Raw genomic sequence first — 12,684 nt, 5'->3', positions numbered from 1 at the left:
GTCTTCTCTCTCCTGAAAGTCAGTGGCTCTTACAACAACACTGCTTGTGGCCTCAGATCTAGTAAAGTAACAGCTAAAATTGATACAGGACCTGCTGTGCTCCAGGCACTGTTTCAAATGCTTTGTGTATGGTAACTCATTCAATCTCATAACATCCCTATGAGGTGGGTACTCCTGTTCCCTCTGTTTTACAGAGCAGGACGTGGAGGCACGGAGAGGACAAGGAACTTTGTTAAGACTTCACAAGGCTGGCTGCCTCACAGGTCTTTTTTTTTTTTAATTTTTTTTCTACATGTATTTATTTTTGAGAGACAGAGACAGCGTGAGCAGGGGAGGGGCAGAGAGAGAGGGAGACACAGAATCCGAAGCAGGCTCCAGGCTCCAAGCTGTCAGCACAGAGCCCAACGCGGGGCTCAAACCCATGAACCGTGAGATCATGACCTGAGCTGAAGTTGGACGCTTAACCGACTGAGCCACCCAGGCGCCCCTGCCTCACAGGTCTTAACCAGGAATTAGGAACCATCCTGTAATGGGCCAGACAGTCTCGGCTATGACTACTTGACTCTATCGTGGTAGTGTGAAAGTATCCACAGACAACACTTAAATGGATGAACATGGCCGTGTTCTAATAAAACTTTATTTACAAAAACAGATAGTGGGCTGGATTTGACCCATGGACCCTAGGTTGCAGAACCCAGCTCTTAACTGTTAACTAGCACTACACCTCATGTACATGAAACCTCTCATTTATGTTTCCTCAGATTCCTGTCTGTTCCCACGACATTCCATTCAAATGGCAACTGTCATTTTAGGAAACTTACAGTTTACAACACATCTGCTCTTCGCAGTATTTTTTGAAGAATGTTTTATCACTGTCCAAAGAGTTTATTTATTTATTTATTTTGAAAGAGACCAAGTGGGGGAGGAGCAAGGAGAGACAGGGACAGAGAGAAAGCCCCAAGCGGGTTCTGCACTGATAGCACAGAGCCCAACGTGGGGCTCAACTCACGAACCGTGAGATCGTGATCTGAGCCGAGATCAAGAGTTGGACACTCAACCAACTGAGCCACCCAGGCACCCCTCACTGTCTCCATTTTAGAAAAGAGCAGAATGAGGCTTCAGAGACAGTCACTTGCCCAGGGTCTTGTGTTACGAAGTTCTTTGGCATGTTCTAAACTTGAGATCTAACTCAGTAAACACCAACTTTCCCATGCTGCCCTTCCATTCTAATGTTGATGTTCGCTTTTTTCCTTCTAAAATGCTTTTTTCTCATAGTCTATTTTGTGCTTTCTTGTTGGGGAATCAAAGGAGAAGCACCCTGTCTTCTTGTGAACCTTATAGAATCTTCTCTCTGAGCTTTTAGAATCTTCTTGATGAAAAGTCTTATATCATGCCAGGTCTCTGAGGGCTATGGGGATGGACACAATCTAAGCTTGAGTATAGAGACTACTTAATGATTGTCATTCTTTTTTTTTTTAATATTAAATTTATTGTCAAATTGGTTTTCATACAACACCCAGTGCTCATCCCAACAGGTGCCCTCCTCAATACCCATCACCTACCCTCCTCTCCCTCCCACCCCCCCATCAACCCTCAGTTTATTCTCAGTTTTTAAGAGTCTTTTATGTTTTGATTGTCATTCTTAAGAACTAGGAGGGATCTGTCAAATGCAGGATCTATGCACCAAAGGGCCAAAGGAATGTGAGGCTCAGCATCAGTGACTAACATTTATTTAGAATGTAATCCATGGTTGGTGCTGTGCTTAGTATTTTTATATATTATCATCTTCTCAGAACCACTCTTGGGGTAGGCAGGTCTCATTATCCTTCTGCAGATGAAGAAACAGAAGCAGAAAAAGCCCAACAACATATGCTATAAGGATTGAATGTAATGTCTCTCTGACCTTTTTGAGGAGAGCTTAGATGTTCATGTATCGGAAATACTGCCAGTGGCTGGGCAATAAACAGAAGTTTCCAGCCAAAGTAAACTCTTCCTTATTCCTCTGCCTTGTTTGAGGCCCATAGATATGCTAGCAGAGAAAAAGGAAGAAAATCTCCCCAGGAGAGACAGCAGCTCTCAGAACCCTCCCTAACCAGGCCTCCTCAGTTTTCCCAATGCTTATCTCTGGTGCCTTTGCCTAAACCCTTAGCATTCCCAATAAGGTATCTACAGTGTGGTATGAGACATTATCTTACTACCCTGCCACGATGTTTTCCACTGTGATTGTGTAAGAGCACAAAAATATTACTTCACCCTCAAAAATTCTTTGTTTTTAATGTTTATTTATTTATTTTTGAGAGAGAGCACAAGCAGGAGAGGGACAGAGAGAGAAGGAGACACAGAATCTGAAGCAGGCTCTATGCTCCAGGCTCCGAGCTGTCAGCACAGAGCCCGACACAGGGCTCGAACTCACAAACCATGAGATTATGTCCTGAGCCAGAGTCAGATGCTTAACCAACTGAACCACCCAGACACCCCTCACCCTCAAAAATTCTTAGTGGGAAACGGTCAGTTAAGTCTTATCACCAAGTTCTAGAGAAACATCAGTGGGGTAGAATTCAGGGGAAGCCGGGAGACTTCCAACTTCCGAAATTACAACTCATTTTGGTCCGGGGAGCAAGTCTTCTGTAGACACAGCATCTTCTGTTCCTGCCGCCGCGCTGTGCCCAGCTCCTGCCGTCAGAACGAAACCCTGGTTGGTCTTTGCCAAAGGTCTCGGCAGCTCTTGGTGCCAAACCATCTTCGCATCTATGAACAGTTGTATTTTCTCGCTTAAAATACAGCAACATTGTTTGTGTTTCTGTCAGAACGTGAAAAAGACCGACTGGTTCCAGGAGTGGCCAGATTCCTACGAGAAGCACATCTATAGCTCAGAGGACAGGAATGCGCAGCGGCACCTGAGCAGCTGGGCCATGCGCAACACCAACAACCACAACTCGCGCATCCTCAAGAAGTCCTGCCTGGGCGTGGTGGTGTGCAGCCGTGACTGCTCCGCCGAGGAGGGGCGCAAGATCTACCTGAGACCTGCCATCTGCGACAAAGCCCGGCAGAAGCAGCAGAGTGAGTAGGGTCCCCTGGCACAGTGAGGAAGCTGACATCCACTAGGAGGCTCCTCCCCAGAGGCCAGCACATCCCAGCACATCCCAGCACATCCCGAGGGGTGTGGAGTGTGTGGAGACCAAGGTTGTTCCTTATGTAGAACACATTATGGAGAGCCGACCAGCCTCCTCAACCCCCAGTATCTGCCCCACGGATCTGCTGTGCCCAGAGCACCCACCAGTAAAACTGCTCCCCTGGGTCAAGGAACCTGACTCCAGGCCTCTGTTAGAAAGCAGACATGTCACTTCAGGGGCGGACATGAGTTCATCGTGCACCCACAGAAAGTTTAGGTGAAAGTTGTTCGCCACACTTGCCATCTTGGGAATGGGGCCGAAGATGAACTCAGTGAATGCTTTGATCTGGAGTGGGAGCGGCAGGGCTGAGTTTGAGATGAGACTCCATGCCACGTCCTTTAGATCCATGCCATAATCACGTTTGCTTGGTTTTTCTTTATCGTGTTCCTGGGATTTTGAAGCAGATACGTTCAGCATTCCCTGTGTCTCGCCCACTCCAGCCCCCAAGTTACCTCACGTTCTGTCCTTGTAATTTGTCTTTAAAACTTGCTCTCAGGAAAGGATCTGCTATCAGTCATTTACACTTTAATGAAAATTTCGTGGCTGTGCTCTTTCTCTCCTGTGACTTTGCTCCTTGACCCTTAATTCTAATTATGAAGTGAAAGAATTCTTTCCTCTTCTCTACCAAGAATTTCAAGTATCAGTAAATAAGTAGGGAGGGATTTTCTGCTCAAAGAGCTCTCCCCTGATCTGTGAAATACCCTGCTGTGGAAAAAACTGCTTCCTTTTCCCCCTGTGTGAGACCTGGGCTGGGACACTTCAATGGCCAGGCCTCCTAGGGTCAGGGGTAATGCCCAGGAGGGGATGAAAGCTCATAAAGCTGTGCCCACCTATATTCTCTGCCATCCTGGAATCAGGCCTGCACTGCTAGAGTCGCACAGAGTCAGGAGTCAGTTGACGTGGCCTCCCTCCTCTGCTCTCTTACAGGGAAACGCTGTCCCAACTGTGATGGGCCTCTCAAGCTGATTCCTTGCCGAGGCCATGGGGGCTTCCCGGTCACCAACTTCTGGAGGCACGATGGACGCTTCATATTTTTCCAGGTTGGACTGGATTTAGAGTGAGGAGATGCCATTTCTCTTTCATTCAAGCAATGTGTACAGAGCACAGGGAGAAGTTTCGTACAGGAAGTGGACGGGTGGAGAGCCTGTACCAAGCCTGAGGCCCACGCTGGGCAGGCAGATGTCTATACCCATACCTCAGCAGACGCACCATGTACCAGGGAGCCAGCTGACTCTGCCTCGGGCTTCTTGGGAGAGGCAGCTGTCAGTACTCCTATCCCACTCGGGCTAGCGCAGTGCAGGGGCATGCAGTCGGCTTCAACAGACCCGAGGTCGAATACCAGCTCTGACCTCTAACCGACTCTGTAAACCTAAACATGTTACTTTGCTCCCCTAAGCCCACAGTTTTACATAAAATGTGGATGTTAAGAAGGACTTTACGGGGGGGCGGTGGTGTAAACAGAATAGAGCGTAGCCTCTGATGGCCGACTGCCTGGGTGTCAGGATCAGTGTCCCTGCAGAAAGAGAATGTCCTGATTTGCTAGGGTGTGCCAGCATCTGTGCTACAACTATTTCCACCATGGCCCACTTGAAGCCACCAGCCATTTTTAACAGCCAGCTCACAGAATTCCTGAAGGTCCTAGAGCTGGCTCCCCACTTGCTAAGGGGGTTGCCTGGCTGGTATAGTTTCTCCATGCTTCAGTTTCCTACTCTGTGAGTGAGGGACAGTAATAATGGTGGTAATACTAATGTGCTTGAAGGTAAAATGAGATCATGTGTTTGTGACCGCATCCTCTACGTACCATAAGAAGCACTTAGAAAGTGGCCCTTGTGATCATTGTGGATATGACTTGGCCAGATGTGCAAGAGGCACCATGGGAGGAAGGGGCACCATGACCAAAGGCAGGCAGGAAAGCACATGGTGGGTTTAAGAGGTCTCATCAGTCTCATGACAGTCATCAATGGCAACAACGCCCCGTCAGGTGGCAGGGCACAGGGTAAGCCTTTATATACCGTGAAGTACAATCTTGTTATTTATTTTACCTCCCTGTCTCCTATAAGTCAAAGGGAGAACACGATCATCCCAAACCAGAAACCAAGTTGGAAGCTGAGGCAAGAAGAGCAATGAAGAGGGCACAGACGGCATCCTCCTCTGTCTCCTTAAAGCTGAAGGGGAGCCCAGAGACAAAGGTAACCTGTCCCCCTATTTGTTCATAATGTACAACTCACCATCCATGTGGTGAGGGCAATAGATGTCCCTGGTCCCTTCCCACCTACCAATGAAGTTAAAATCATACTATCCAGCTCATCTACAAGCTAGCATCCACCAAACAAATGGAATCTGGGGGTTTCCTCTTAATTTCTACCATCTTTGTGGTATGTTCTCAAATGTTCATTAAATCCCATATATTTTTAGAATCATCGTCCCCACTACAATTGAAAAAAGAGATTTGGATTAGTACTTAACCTATATTTGGCATTTTATCTTTCGGTTTTATCAGAAAGGAACCTAAAATGATCACCACAAAATAATTAGCCTTGTGTTTAGAATTTTTACCCCAAATTTCCATTCTTCCTCTAAATAGAATATTTCCTCAGCACATTGTCTCAAGATGAAAAACCCACTGTTCTGAAAATAATGGCCATCTGGAGGGTTGGGGTGGGAAAGCCAAACTGTGAAGTGAAGTCTGTGGGTCTGTGGGCATCATACCATAGGTTTGTGGGTATGTCTGCCTCACAGTGGTGCTAATTCCTGTATTTTACTACTGCTCAGGGCTCTACATTTCTTTTCATGAGAACAGAGATGGAGTCAGTCCATCCCTAGAGGTTGTAAATGTGTCTCACATAGGAAAAAATTGTCATTTGAGTCTGTAGGGAAATGTGAGTCCTTGAAACCAAATGGCTGGTCCCTCGTCCCTTCTCCAAGCCATGGGACAGGTTGAAGGACATTTCCTCCCAGTCACTCTGGCTGGTCATGGTCTCTCCACCTCTACCCTCTTGTTACATAAACAAAAGGATAACTTAATTCTCAACCAGATTCTTTTCCTGTGACTTACTGGAAGGTAATACACTTCCTTCATTTATAAAAATAAATTTACTACTTATATATTCTACAGGTCCTATTTATGATTCAACAAAATTCCCATGAGTTCAGAGAAAAATCTTGAAGGAAAAAAATAAATAACCCTAGTCTCTCAGACTGGAAACAGCACTAAAATACAGGGAAGTCAAGGAGGGAAGTGATATATGTGTGTGTGTGTGTGTGTGTGTGTGTGTGTGTGAGAGAGAGAGAGAGAGAGAGAGAGATCCCCTGAGAGTTATACTGAGTATAATATAAATCTTTGAAGCCATGATTTGATTCTTCTTAAATAGTCTCTTGCAAGTTCCTCACAAAGGCAGTTAGAATATCAGATTTGTGCTTGAGGATGAAACATTTTATTTTTTTATGATTTTTTTTTCAATGTTTATTTTTGAGAGCAAGAGAAGAGAGTGTGAGCGGGGAGGGGCAGAGAGAGAGGGAGACACAGAATCCGAAGCAGGCTCCAGGCTCTCAGCCGTCAGCACAGAGACCGACATGGGGTTCGAGCTCACAAACTGTGAGATCATGACCTGAGCTGAAGTTGAACACTTAACCAACTGAGCCACTCAGGCACCCTGAGGATGAAACATTTTAAACACACTCACTCTCCTCAGAGTAAAAGGAGTAAGAGTAATTCAACTCTTACTGGTTAGTAGGCTTTAGAGTGGAAATGGAAGAAGCTTCTTTCAGGCTTTAAGTAGTTGTGGTAAGACTCCCCTGTGCATTTGTGCTTCAAGTATGTGAGGAATGAGGAAAATCGGATGGAGCACTGATTTGTGTGGAGTAACTCTGGGTGCCTGTGGTAGTTGTGTCAATTTGCTTAACTTATTAATGTGAGCTTTTCACTTTCCTTTCTAGTCTCTTCCAGGTGAAACACAAAGTTGGGGAAGTTTACCTTTAACTTGGTCTATCCAGGAAGGCATCCAATTGCCTGGTAGTTACGGTGGACGTTTAATAGCTAACACTCCCCAGCAGAAGTCACTGAATGATTCTTTATTCTTCTCCAAGAGTTATTGTTTGGGGGGAACCACTGGTCTGGTAGACCCCGCTTCTACCTTGGGCCCCACTAAACTCTATGAGAAATGCAAATTGTCCAGTAGTTGGATTTATAATAGTGGGGACCTGCTTCATCCTGTTTCTGGAGTCTTCTCTGACTACGATGATCGGCAAACATGGAATAAAAACACTGCTTTGGGGAGAAATTCTCTTAATGACAATCATTGTCCCAATTATCCTTTTGCTTTGACCAGCTGGCCTTATGATTTCTCCCCTTCTCAGAACTCTTCAGAACCCTTTTCCCAGCAGATTCCCGTGGAACCACCTGCAGCCGAAAGTAGCTGTCACCCACTATGGCCAAATCCAGGGGGTGATCTTTACGAAGAGAAGGTGCATGTGGATTTTAACAGCTGCTACCCTTCCACCACATGCCACTCACATCAGGAAGACCCCTTTCTCCTCACCTATACCCCCCACCCCCACCATCAATATTCATTGACAGGCAAGAGCAGCGAGTGGGATTTTAATGAAGAAATGAGGGGCATGGGTTTGGATCACTACAACAATGAGATGCTTCTAAACCTCTGTTCTTTAAGATGATCCAAATAGAAATCCTTGGACACTACTAGCAGGAATGTAATTTAGTGCAGACGCTGTGGAAAACAGTTACAGAGGTTCCTCAGAAAACTAAAAGTAGAACAACCATGCGATCCAACTATTTTACTTGTAGGTGTGTATCCACAGGAACTGAAATCCTTATCTCAAAGAGGCACCTGCACTCCCATGTTCACTGCAACATTATTCACAATAACCAAAGTACAGAAACAACCTAAGTGTCCATCAACAGATGAATGGATAAAGAAAATATGGTGTGTATACACACACACACACACACACACACACACACACATATTCAATGGACTATTATTTAGCCACACAAAAGCGAGGAAATCCTACCATTTGGGATGACATGGATGGACCTTGAGGGCATTATGCTAAGTGAAATCAGTCAGACAGAAAAAGACAAATACTGTATGATCTCACTTACACGTGGAATATAAAAAAATAAATGCAGACTCCTAGAAACAGATCAGATTGGTGGTTGCCAGAGGTGGGGGATGAGAGGTGGGGGGTAAAATTCAGTGAAGGAGATCAAAGGATACAAACTTCCAGTTTTCAGATAAACTAAGTTCTGGGGATGTAATGTACAACATGATGACTCTGGTTAATAGTACCGTATCGTTGTATATTGGAAAGCTGCTAAGAGAGTGGATCTTAAGTGTTCTTATCACAAGGGAAACAATATTTGTAACTATGTGAAGCAATGGATATTAAGTAAGCTTCTTGTGGTGAAAATTTGGCGGTAATACATATATCGGGTCATTATGTTGTACATCTTAAACCTATACAATGTTATATGTTAATTGTATCTCAATAAAACTGGAAGAAAAGAAAAAGGTGACCCAGATTTTTTACAACCATTCAAAATAACTGTTTTAGTAAATTGCTGAAAGAATTTATTTGGGAAAGAGTTTTCAAAAACATAACCACACATAAATCGAAATTATGACAACAAGCAGAAGGCACAACTTCCTTCCTCACACAAGGAATTTGGGTGCTCCTCCATTCCAGTCCTCCCATGCTTAGTGAGGAACTCGTCCCGTCTGTGGAAGGAAATGGCCTCTGCTTTTTTTTCTCCCCCCACACTACGTGGGGTTCTCGGCACCTCTGCTGCCTTAACTGTTACATTTTCATTGTCCTTGAATCCTATCAAACAGCAGAGATGTGAAAAGCCCACCTACCTAGGAACTCACATATGCCTTCTTGAAAACTGAGGATGAAGCAACAGAGATTAAGGGTAAAAGAGCTTCGGAGGTGTAGAAAGATGAAGATTCTACCACTGAGGTATTTAATGCTTTGTCTAGTATTGTGGGATTTGTTCATGAAATATGTGTTTTCTGGTTGATTTCTAAGACTTGTCAAGACAAGGAGTATGAACTAATTGCATCTAAGACCATGAGCAGCAAGATTAAACAACCACAGGAAGAAAACTCCCCATGGGGCCAAATGGCCTCTTGATCTTTCCCCACTGCCTTCCCCTTCCGGGAAGGCTTAGATTTTGTCTTACTTACCTTTGTTTTTATAGGGCCTAACCAGTGCCAAGTTCATGATACGTGCTTGAGAAATGCTTTCTTAGAAAAGTCCTTATGTAATTAACATGGCCATGGTTGGCCCCCTGTATCTGGATGCCAGTTCCTCTTCTTTGCTAAAGTATTTTATAGTGAAAGATGAGCCTGGACATAGAATCTGGAAAGAACTGTGCAATAAACAAATATTTTCCAAAATTAATTTGCATTTCTATTTGAATGATAACCAATGGACATAATACAAAATTTGGTTCCCGGTCTCCTCCTTAAGGGAATATTGACTCATTTCTTGTCTGTTCTTCCAGATATATATATATATATATATAGAGAGAGAGAGAGAGAGAGAGACAGAGACAGAGACAGAGACAGAGACAGAGAGAATCATACCAGGTTCATTGCTAGCATGTCTCTTGTCATTTGGGGACACAATCTGGACATCAGGTCCTTATAAGCACATAGGACCACAGTTGCCTCCTTTTTAATGGTACAGAATACATTACATGACTGTATTATAGTTAATTTAAATAGTCCCCTATTAGTAGACATTTAGATTGGGTTGAATCTACTTTATTTTTTGTCCACGTGCATAAAACTTGCATGTTCAGTTTAGCAGAGTTCTAAAGCAAATTCTTATACAAGCACTATCCAGGTCAAGAAATAGAACTTCCTCCTAGTTCAGTAAATCAAGGTCCCCTGGTTGCAGCCCCCAATCTCACCCACTCCTGATCTTAAACCCCTTCCTGTATCCTGAAGGTAATTGCTGGAATGACTTTTTATATTTTTACTGCCTTTGCATGACTATTAAAGGACAGTTTGGTTTTGTCTTTTGGGGGGAACTTAAATAGAATCATATGGGAGACTGTAAAAAAAAGTATTAAAATATAACATACGTACAGAAGAGTGCACAAATCATAGTCTACAGCTCAATAAATCACAAGCACACACAAATCTAGCCATCAACTTGGTTAGCATATATTCTGCTCAACATTGTGTCCGTAAGAATCAGATTGTTGTGTGTAGTTGTAGCTGGTTATTTTCACTGTTACATTACATTTATTTTTTTCTTTTTGGAAGTTTTATTTTTTTAAAGGTTTTTTTTTTTTAATTTTATTTATTTATTTTGAGAAAGAGAGAGAGAGAGAGAACACAAGCAGGTGAGGGGCACAAGCAGGTGAGAAAAGGAGAGACAGAATCCCAAACAGGCTCTGCACCATCAGCACAAAGCCTGATGCGGGTCTTGAAACTACGAACTGCGAGATCATGACCTGAGTTGAGATCAAGAGTCAGACATTTAACCGGCTGAACCACCCAGGTGCCCCACATTTATTTTAAGTTTTTTTATTTAAGAAATCTCTACACCCAACGTGGGGCTCAAACTTGACCCTAAGATAAAGAGCCACATGGTAAGCCAGCCAGGTGCTCCTCAATTTATTTTTATTTCACCCCAAATGTCTTTTTCCCGTGCTCTAAAATAAGGTGTCTGCTTGCTAAAAATTTTGGCTCAAAATTCTTTGAGAAAGTAGTGTGTCATGAAATTCAGCTCCTTTCTGAGATTTCCAGGATTTTGTATCTCTTCATCCTGCATGGTCCTTGAGTATATACAACCACTGGATCTGAGAGTTTGAGCTAAGTTTAAAGGTCACTTGTGCAACAAGTGTCTGAAGACACAAGAATCTCTCTTACTATTTGCCAAACAAAAGTTTACCCAGCATGTTTTCATTGCTTTGCAGAGAAGGGAGGTTCTTTTCTTTAGAGCATAATCACCAAATAAAAACAATAGACTTAAAGTGAACTTTAATGTACCTTGAATGTTCTGATTTTCCTTGTTTTTCAAAGGGAGAATTCTTATTCTTATTGTTCCACCTCTGAGCAGGGATGGAGTAGATTAGTGTGTGGGTTTAACTTTTTTTTTTTTTTTAACTGGGATATAATTGACCCTACCATATTAGTTTTAGCTACACGACATAATGATTTGGTATTTGTATATATTGTGAAATGATCCCCACCATAAGTCAGCATCCATCATCACACAGGGTTACAAGTTTTTTTCTTGTGATGAGACGTTATAAGATCTACTCTCTTAGCAACTTGCAAATATATAGTTTCATTTTATCTCCTGTGCATGTTTAACTTTAGCAGAAACTGCCAAACTGTTTTTATAAAATGGCTATATCATTTTGTATTCTCACCAGTAATGTACATGAGTTCCTGTTGCTTCTTGACCCAGTCTTTTAAATTTTAGCCATTCTAATAGGTAGGTAGTGCTATTTCAGTGTGGCCTTAATTTGCATTTTCCCTGATGATGTATGATGTTGAACTTCTTTTTGTATGCTTATTTGCCATTTGTATATCCTCTTTGGTAAAGTGTCTATTCAAAACCTTTGTCTACTTTTTTTTAATGTTTATTTATTTTTGAGAGAAAGAGTGTGAGAACGAGTGGGGGGAGGGGCAGAGAGAGAGGGAGACACAGAATTGAAGAGACTCCAGGCTCCAAGCTGTCAGCACAGAGCCTGACATGGGGATCGAACTCATGGACCGCGAGATCATGACCTGAGCTGAAGTCAGACGCTTAACCGACTGAGCCAGAGCCTGACATGGGGATCGAACTCATGGACCGCGAGATCATGACCTGAGCCGAAGTCAGACGCTTAACTGACTGAGCCACCCAGGTGCCCCTGTCCACTTTTTTATGGGGTTGATTTCCCAATAAAAAAATTGTAAGAGTTATATATTCTGGTTATAAGTCTCTTATCAAATATAAGTTTGATTTTTTTTTTTTTTTTTTGAGAGAGAGAAGGAGAATCCCATGAGGGGCAGAGAGATAGAAGCGGGGCTCACCTGGGGCTTGCATTTTACCCAAAGTGGGGCACAAGCTTACCTGATGTGGAACTCGAACTCACGAACTGTGAGATCATGACCTGAGTTGAAGTCAGATGCTTAACTACTGAGCCACCCAGGTGCCCTAGATATTTCCTTTATATCTTTTCGATAAAAGTCTATAATTGGACATGTCTTGCATGTTTTTTCTCCAGTTATTGTGTCTTATCAAATACAAGACCACCAAGATTTTCTCTTAGCAATTTTATTTTTCAGCTCTTAAATCTAGGTCATTGCTCCATTTCTAGTTATAAGGTATGAGGTAAGCACTGAGCTTCATTTTATTTTGCACATGGATGTAAAATGGTTTCAGCACCATTTGTTGAATCAAATTTTAATTATTATCTTTGGTTAAATGAATATTCAGAATTTCTGCATTTATGACTATGGTTACAGGTAGACCATTTGGTGTA

General features: G+C 43.0%; 1 protein-coding gene across 2 annotated transcripts in view; it reads left to right on the top strand.

The window, feature by feature from the left end:
- Positions 1-8,081, top strand: part of GCM1 (glial cells missing transcription factor 1) — a 46,102-nt gene extending 38,021 nt beyond the window's left edge. For both annotated transcript variants that reach the window (XM_042937321.1, XM_042937320.1), the window contains exons 3-6: positions 2,808-3,060; positions 4,101-4,213; positions 5,234-5,362; positions 7,110-8,081. In XM_042937321.1, the coding sequence (XP_042793255.1) occupies positions 2,808-3,060; positions 4,101-4,213; positions 5,234-5,362; positions 7,110-7,847 (1,233 nt within the window). In that variant the 3' untranslated portion in view covers positions 7,848-8,081. The remainder of the gene's footprint in view (positions 1-2,807; positions 3,061-4,100; positions 4,214-5,233; positions 5,363-7,109) is intronic.
- The last annotated feature ends 4,603 nt before the right edge of the window (positions 8,082-12,684 follow it).

This window comes from Panthera leo, chromosome B2, assembly GCF_018350215.1.
Source record: "Panthera leo isolate Ple1 chromosome B2, P.leo_Ple1_pat1.1, whole genome shotgun sequence".
Lineage (NCBI taxonomy): Eukaryota > Metazoa > Chordata > Mammalia > Carnivora > Felidae > Panthera > Panthera leo.
The sequence above is the reverse complement of the archived record's forward strand: the minus strand, read 5'-3'. Positions and strand labels throughout refer to the sequence as shown.